The sequence below is a fragment of the Micropterus salmoides genome, unplaced genomic scaffold (assembly GCF_014851395.1).
Source record: "Micropterus salmoides isolate LMB-PRFRI ecotype aquatic unplaced genomic scaffold, ASM1485139v1 Ms_hic_scaffold_18, whole genome shotgun sequence".
In the NCBI taxonomy this organism is placed as follows: domain Eukaryota; kingdom Metazoa; phylum Chordata; class Actinopteri; order Centrarchiformes; family Centrarchidae; genus Micropterus; species Micropterus salmoides.
Window position 1 is genome coordinate 19,226,708 of NW_024040928.1, and position 8,977 is coordinate 19,235,684.

At 41.0% G+C, this 8,977-nt stretch overlaps 1 protein-coding gene across 1 annotated transcript in view; it reads left to right on the forward strand.

Moving 5' to 3' along the window:
- The window catches only part of kcnk3a (potassium channel, subfamily K, member 3a), a 28,238-nt gene extending 19,466 nt beyond the window's left edge, over positions 1–8,772 (forward strand). The window contains exon 2 of the mRNA XM_038727300.1: positions 6,179–8,772. Within this exon, the coding sequence (XP_038583228.1) occupies positions 6,179–7,104 (926 nt within the window). The 3' untranslated portion in view covers positions 7,105–8,772. The remainder of the gene's footprint in view (positions 1–6,178) is intronic.
- Positions 8,773–8,977: the final 205 nt, after the last annotated feature.

The following is an 8,977-nucleotide window of genomic DNA, read 5'->3' on the forward strand; positions in this document are numbered from 1 at the left end:
TAAAATAACTACTTGCCCAAGGTCAGGCAATGATCATCTTCATGATTAAAAGAAACCAAGGTTGACTGATGGTAAGAAACCTTTTTGGGCATTTGGTGAAATGACTGATGCATCGTCTTTCTTGGGACAGTGTTCATCCATCACACGCTTTCTCGCCTTGATTTGGTTAATCACAGTCTAAAAACACCATGTTCGTTTATCTACAGCTGATTAGAAGCTGTCATCACCAGAAAAACAACAGCAGCTTTTTTGTTTAAACACATAACACGTAATACAAAGTGCCATTGTGGTCAAGTAAATAAAGACTGGTGCATTAACTAGGAAAATTTTAATATCCTGAATATGTTAAACCAAGGGTATGATTTTTGTATTTATTATTTCAGGACAAACTAACTTGATTAACTGATAGCACTGACATATGCTACTCACTGTTACACCTACTGAATAATATTGTACTTAAATGACATCAAGGCATTAAAACTGCAGAAAAGGCTTTCTTTCTAATCGATAACTCATCTACGCTTCTTTTTTTCTAGATTCATGATTGAACTCATTGAATTTATTTTTCCCCCCACCAACTCAAACGTATTCCTAGAATTCTTTGCTTTCACACACATGGACATTACACAGCAGCTGTCAGCAAGACCTTGTGCTTGTGGTTCAAAAGCCGGACGGAGTAATGGAGGGAGGCGGGAGGACCAGAGCTGCGTTTGAGTGCCTGAATAAACAATCACGGGGTCGCCTGGAGTTTAAGGTGTCTGTGGCTGAAAATTGATTGGGGTCTTCGAGGCCACATTTGAGATGGAGATGGGACATAATTCGTGGGAAATACTGTATCATAGTCGTCTTTTAATGTAACATCTTTGGGTGTTATCCATGGAAATGCTTGATGCTTACAAGTGGACAAGAGTCACAGTTTGTCGGGTCGTGTAATGATATCTTTGGCCAGACACAGCTGGAGATGAAAGCAAGCTGTGGAGAAGGCTTGCTGGGAAGCAGAATGGGCTGCTGCTCAAAGACAGCCTGTACCAAATGGATGACATGGTCTGTGTTTATTTGCACAATTGTACAGAACATTCCCGGATCTGCGCAGCATTTCAGGGATGGCGTAAGCACAAATAAGAATGACGCCATGCCAGGATGGCTGCTCAGGCCACCTGTACGTTGAAGAACTAGGCTAACCATATACGGCTGAATGTTATGATTCTGTGTAACACCTCTGAGCACACTTCAGCATTGTAGAAGGATACACACAGTCATGCCCTCATAGTAGAGCTGTAAATTATTACAACTACTCCAGTTATTTTGCTTCAGTAGGAATTTTTAACTGGCTGCTGACGTGAGGAAAAGTTTCTGCTTGTATTTCAAAGATGTCAAGTTGTTGTTTTTTAGTTATTCAACCCTGATGTCATAATTCCTCCTGGGTGTGTGTAATCTATATTTCTGGAAAGTGTTTTGATTTTCAAAGCTATTTAACATCAGTATTTCTCTCTCAAGGTCTTTATGGTTTTAGTTTGATTTACTCACTTCAATCTCTTAAAGCATTATCCTCATAGTATGTAACTCCCATAATTCAGATGAGAGAAGCTCTGAGTTGATCAAAATGTTGAAACGATCATCTGAGTTCAGTTATTACCATGCACTCACAGCAAAAAGCTTTACAAGCAGCAGTGAATGCTTGGCCATAACCAAAAGCACAGCAACCAATTTCATCATAATTTGTTATATGCTAGGTTACAGATTTAATGTTCCCTTTTGTTTGTCGCACCTTTTTGATTTTCCTTTTTGTTAATTTTGCTGTCTAATTAATGGATTTCTATCTAACAGAATTAGGATCCAAATTAACTCTACACTCAACACTGCTCATATGGTTTAAAGTCAATTTGTGGGATACATTTAGCATAGCAAGGCACATTTATTTATATAGCATGATTTATGCATTTGGGATGTGCCTTACAATTTAACTTTAACTAACTGCCCTTAGGTAGCTGTAAGGTTGCAAAAGGCATGTAATTCCACACAATCTAATTTACATTTTATCAGGGTGTTCCTCTCCACTGAAGCTTTATGATGTTCACTAAGTGGCATATATTCAAAACCAAGACTCCATGGTTTTCAATGGCTACACTGTTCTTGTTTTGTCAAATATAGTAGATAAACAGCTCGTCATTTATACATTTAATCTTTATAAAAGATTAATCTATATAGATTTGAACAATATTTAGGTGCAGAGCATGAGTTTGTAACTGCAAAAAGCAGAAGAATTACACAGGTGGGATTGCCCTCCTTTCATTATACTGTGCAACTGTGCAACTATGCAAAGACAACAGTATCCAGTCAGCTACTGTTACACACACACACACACACACACACACACACACACACACACTGGTGAGTATATTATACAGTGTGGCACTGGCAGATCTCCAGGGTGCAGGGATGTCTGAGGACATTATCAGTCAACACTGAACCCCAGGGAGCAATGAGTTTCCTCTCTAGACTCTGTGGAGACTTTCCATCTGGTTAGATATATGTGTATAACATGCAATGTTTCATAACATGATTTGTTATCCCTTAGTGGTTTTTTGTTTGCATGTTGTGGACGTTTGAAAAATGGGTGCCAACAGCATCTCCTTTTAACAAATTCCTGATGAATCAGCCCCTGATAAATGCAGTGCCTCTTTGAGAATCCTGCCCCATTAGGCGAGGTGATGTGCTTGATGAATAGGTTGTGCTCCTCATCTTGTTGGCGAGAATAAATTGTGCCTGATAATCAATGAAAATTGAATTGAGTGACAGAGAGCTGGAGCCCTAACAGGAATAATATGCCATTCTTTGATGTATTTTGAAAGCCTGTCTTCTCTATCTCTGCCTAATTAATCAGTATAATGAAGACTTTAGATGCAGTGGGTGATGTGGGTGATGTGGGTGATGTGTTTTACAGGCAGAAATCACGGGGAAGGAACTGTATTCATTGAGGTGTCATCTTTGGTGACAAACTAGCAATCACAGGACCAAAAGGTGAAATGACAGACAGATATTACTTGCATTGCTACAGAAGAACTGTGTCGGAAGATAATGGCCATTTAATTTAGAAAATGTGACACTGCACACCCTGAATAAAGCTGTGCGGCCATCTGCTAAAATTAATGTGGGAGGATTCAAAATTGTGGAATGAATTAGTGAATAAACACGTGTCACAAAGTTAATACTCAAATCATAATACTGGCAGTGTTGTAGAATGGCAAAGATATCAGAAAGGAATATTTCTCCTCTCTGTGAAATGATTTGTTTTGAAGCATTTAAATTGGGGGCTAGCCTTTTGCTAGAGGCTGTAGCTTAAATGATTGGCTGTAAATTATGATTCCCTAATGAGAGGCAGCAGCGAGGAGGGAATGTTTAGAGTATCATGCACCTGTGTTCTGCTGACATTTATAAGCCTCCCCTGCTTGTTAGTTTTGCCTAATAAGTCTTTTAAAGGCTCTTATCGCCTTTCAGTATTATGCAATTTTCAAATTTTCTTTCTGATGATAATTACAGAAATTAGGTTATGAGACAATCAGCCCCGGGTTGCGGCAAACTCTTTGATACTGCTTTTATATGTTGCAACAATCCTTACACAAATCAAGAAACTGTTTCCTTAGGAAAAATCTGATAGCCTGTAATTTCCCAGATGTCTCCTCTATGTTTTTCCACATCTCACCATCAAATATGTGCAAATAGCTGCACCCAAACGTGTTCAGTATTAATGCTTCAGCTACAGACAGGCGGTGCATGAGTCTGGGGTTCTTCAGATGTCAATCAAACCCCTTTGGTCCACTGTTTTTTTCACCTTTCAGGGCGGTGAGGCTGCACTTTTCCTCTGCCACTGGCAATGACTGTAATCCGTGTAAACAGAGCGTGTGGCACTGGTGGCTTCATCCCCTGCGTGCCAGGACAAGCCGCGGAGATGTCCTGTCTCATGATAACTTTGTCACTGTTGTGGGGAGCGGGAGAGGCTCGGGGAGGAGACGGGGAGGATGAGCTTGTCACACGGGCCTCGCCGCTCTCTCACACAGAGGCGGGACTGCTGGCCTTGTCGCCTCCAGCTCCTTCGTCTGCTGTTGATGAGTGCGTCTGTCACTCCGGTCGTCCCTGTGTCTCTATAAGCTGATCCCTGCTGCTGACAGCTACTGACAGCTCTGCAGCTCTGCCTCTGCCTCTACCTGAACACACTGTCCTGCTGTTTCTAAAAGTGTATTTACCTTATTTACTTTCAGGCGTGGACATAGCAAATACTTCTTAAGGTTAGAATAACCTTTTAAATAGATATAATATTGAATAAACAGTTGAAATATCTATCTTATGTGGATAAACAGTTGAAATAGCTAAAAGTAAATACTTTTAGAAATTTTGACTTCATTAAATAATTGAAATAGAAAGCTTAAGTAATGGATAAATGGTTCAAATGTCCAGGTTTCCATTTGTTCGCAATAAAAAAAAGGTATGCTTCAAAACTAGGGACCCTTTACACCCTCTTCAACACTCCTTTCAGGTACTCCCAGCAGACCACCACTTCAGAGCACCTCTGGCCAAAAAGAGAAGCCACAAAAATTCTTTCATTCCTACTGCAACATCCACTTCAAAAAAGGTCAAATAGACTCACACTACTTTTTAATACAGCTTTGCACACCTGCTGTTTTTGATTTATGGAATTGTTTGTGCTTTACTTGACTTTACTTGAATTCGGTTGACAGCGCTGCACTGGTACATCAGACAAAAAAAGGTTGGAAGGCACATCCACAGATACAAAAGTCCTCTTTAACGTCATCAATTGGCAAGACTATCAGCCTCTCTGGTGAAATGAACTCGATATATAATCGACTACTAATCAGAACAGAGTACTCGTCAGTCATCTCTCTGGCATCAGTTAATGGAAGAAATTTCCTTGTGGGGATGAGTCTAAAAATAGGCAATGCTACTAAGAAGCAAAATGTCTCTTTGCTTGGTGAATGGGTCAGGTTTTTCCTTCCACAAGGAGATACATCAGTTGTAATGGCTCTCATTTTGGCGGGACAACTGGGAAAGCTTTAAACAGATTTGGCACCAGACAGACAGATGGCTCAACCGCACGGATCAGTGTGACAATAAAACCAGAGCCCAAAGAATTAAATCAACCCCCGGAGTAATTACATTCAAACTATTGGTCAATCTTTTCCATTTGCTGATCCCATTGTTATCTGGGACATCACCTCTCAGCTCCTGTGTGCAACAGGTCCACATGTGAGGAAGATATTTAATGATAACGTTGCATGCGAAGGCGCCATAACCTGTGAGGAGTGAGAAGATGACGTTATGAGACAAAAGGTTGACGCTTAACCTGAAATGTGCCGGAAGGAAGCTCAAATACATCCTGAAATTCATGAGTTCTACAGTGTTAGTGCATACAGAATCACCCAGAGTCAGTGTGAGTCATGCCATATCTGAAACTGGCTGGTGGTGAGCAATCACTAGTATATTCCACTTGGCCATTTCAGTAAATGTGCATGTCACTGACAACAATATGTCTGTATAGTAAAATGGTTATCAGCCATTGTCTGTTTCATGGAAAATAAATGCAATTAATGCAAAACTCCTTAACTCTTTTTTGGGGGCTGTGTCACTGTTCAGAAGACTCAGTGGAGCACGCACAAACCACACTGCTGAGCTTTTCCATTATGCTACATGGGTTTCATAATCTGAAGACTGGACTGTATGACAAAGAGTGATTTTATTACATAAACAAAATAAACACAGATATTTGCAACGTACCCTATGCTGTCCTGTTTATGTGATCTGGAAAAATTTAGAGGACTAATTAGGTGCAAATGCACTCATTAGCTAGAGCCACTCCACAGAGACCAATTGTCAATTAATTATTCAGACTCTCTCTCCCAAACACGACATCAATACTTGGCCATTCCTGCCTCTACACTGTTGGGCATTCTTGTCTTCAATTGCATTCTGCCGCTGTGAAATGAAGAGTCTGGATCTATCTGAAGTGCTGCTCAAAGAATACAAATCATTTATGTCTGTCTACTCCAGGTTTGACTATATTACCCAGCCTTCAGCCTTCTTTTCTCAGACCCCTGTCCTCTGCACTGTAGATTTAATTAGTTCTGCCCCAGTAACCCTGCTCCTTTCTCCTTCTTCCCCTCAGGATATGGCCATGCAGCCCCCAGCACAGATGGAGGGAAGGTGTTCTGCATGCTCTATGCCCTCCTGGGCATCCCTCTCACCTTGGTCATGTTCCAGAGCGTGGGTGAGCGGATCAACACATTTGTCAGGTACCTGCTCCACCGCCTAAAGAAGTGTGTTGGCATGAGGCGCACTGAGGTGTCCATGGTCAACATGGTGACCATCGGTTTCATATCCTGCATGAGCACACTGTGCGTAGGGGCGCTGGCGTTCTCCCACTTTGAGGGATGGAGCTTCTTTCACGCTTACTACTACTGCTTCATTACACTGACCACTATCGGCTTTGGGGACTATGTGGCGCTGCAGAAAGAGCATGCTCTGCAGACCAAGCCGGAGTATGTAGCATTCAGCTTCATCTACATCCTGACGGGCTTGGCTGTGATCGGAGCTTTCCTCAACTTAGCAGTACTGCGGTTCATGACCATGAACGCCGAGGACGAGAAGAGGGATGCTGAGCAGAGGGCTCTCCTCGCTCATAACGGTCAGGCGGGTGGACACATCCACTGTTCTGTAGACCCGGCCTCCTCCTCCTCCACAGCGTCAGGGTGCGGTGGAGGAAGCGCAGTTGGAGGGAATGGGGGAGGTGGAGGGGCAGCGAGCCGGGGTCTACGTAATGTTTACGCTGAGGTGCTCCACTTCCAATCCATGTGCTCCTGCCTTTGGTACAAGAGTAGAGACAAGCTGCAATACTCCATACCCATGATCATCCCACGTGACCTCTCCACCTCAGACACCTACATGGAGCAGGGAGAGGGTTTTTCCAACACCCTGCACTCTAATGGCTGTGTGTGCAGCCTGCAGCGCCACTCAGGCATCAGCTCAGTTTCCACCGGTCTGCACAGTATCAGCACCTACAGAAGACTCAATAAACGCAGAAGCTCCATCTAAACCAGGAAGAATTCATGCTTCAAGGTCAAGTCCCACTTGTGTGTACCCTGTGGTGGGAGAGAGTCCTTCTAATATGGTACTATATTAGCTGTTGACATCAAGGGGAACACAACTTCAGTCCTAAATAGACACAGTACTCCTGATGTTTGCTTCTTTCTGGCACTGAAGAGCCTGCTGCTGCAGTCTCCAGACTCCAGTCGTGTATTTAACTTCCATTAGCTAAGCACAAACCATTTAGGACTAACATCATTACTGATGTCACTGAGAAATAACGCTAATGGTTGTTTAAGAAGCATTCGCCACACAAACTCTGAAATGCTACACAAACTAGAAGACAGGGAAGTAAACACATGCGGCTCTCTCCACACCTCTGAATTGTAATATTAAATACAATACTGAACTCAGTATTTTCTTTGTTCAGAATGAATTTCATGTTCTAGTATGAAAAGGGACAAAGTACACTGTGAGATATGTTTGGAGGTGTATCAACTGTATATAACGCCCCGCTTAGAAATATTTTATTTAATAATCTTAAATCCACTTTCCAAAAGGAAACTTTGGTTGTAAGTATCATACTCACTTAAGTCAGATAAAAATGTGTATATATTTGCACAATTCACTAGTAGGTGAGGGAAAGCCTATTTTTTCATTGAAAGTTTTCAAAAATATTTTGTTTCTTCTCCTGTGTGTCTGTAACTGAAGATCAGGTTCATGCCAAACTTTCTCATCCGTTTCATATTTTCTGTTCCCATGAGAAAACTCAGATTAATGGCATTTGGGTGACATCTTGTTTTGATCGCGAATGATCCGGCAGGTTTGGCTTAAATGTCTTGCTGAAGGACGGGACACTTGTGTTGCAGAGGTCCAACTTGTGAGAGTGTGTCTAACCACTAGGTCTCCCTGCCAACCCTTTCAGACCTCACTGTTGTATTATAAATCGCTATGAATTTCTTTTTCATAGTTACTGCCTGTACTTCAAACTATTTTCTTTAATTGTTGCTCGTCATATGTTGTCATCTAGCACAACTATATTCTGATTGTTTAACTGAGAGCATGTAAGCTCACATTGTGCATAGTAGAGTCATATCATATTCACTGCTGCACCTTAGAAGACTGTATGCTTAGGACACTGGAAATCAGTGCACCATTTTATTTAATTTCTTTTTTTAATGGAAAGAAGTGATGTTTTGTTACGTAAATGATACGCCCTTTCTTGTGTTATCAGTCTGAAATGTTTGACCTGATACTCTGTATTATTGATGATTAAGAATAATAGCAGTACACCTCATTAATAAAATGGCCTCAGAGTTTGCACCTCATGCACTTAGGGGGTCTTTGCTCTAGCCCCACCTAAACACACTTGACTGACACTTTGTTCTTGTTTTAGACCTCTGGAGGAGTTTTCTTACATTATCCTTATTATATTGTATTTTATTTTTGTAGTTTTATTTTACGATGTCTCTATTTTTTATTCCTGTCACTTTCCTTTCAGTCACATTTTCATCTTTTTTTCTACTGGAAAATTCTTATGAACTGCAATATGCCTGTTATCATTGTTCAGCACCTCTCATGAACCAAAAGAGGGACTGTAGTTGGCTATGTGTGTGGCTATACATTGACAGTATATATTTTTTCTTTAATCATAATAAAATATGAATACATTTAAAACAGTTGTTGTTCATTTGAGTTTCAACTGATCTAATGTGTTTTTTGATTATTAATGGTGAAATACACATTTATTTCATTTTGCATATTATTTGATATTAGTAGTGTTCAGTGTAAAGCTTCATTAAGGCTTTCTGTAGGTGTAATGAAAACCGCTGTTAATCACTCAAATTGCTGAGAAATCTACCGTAATGAGTATTAAAATAGA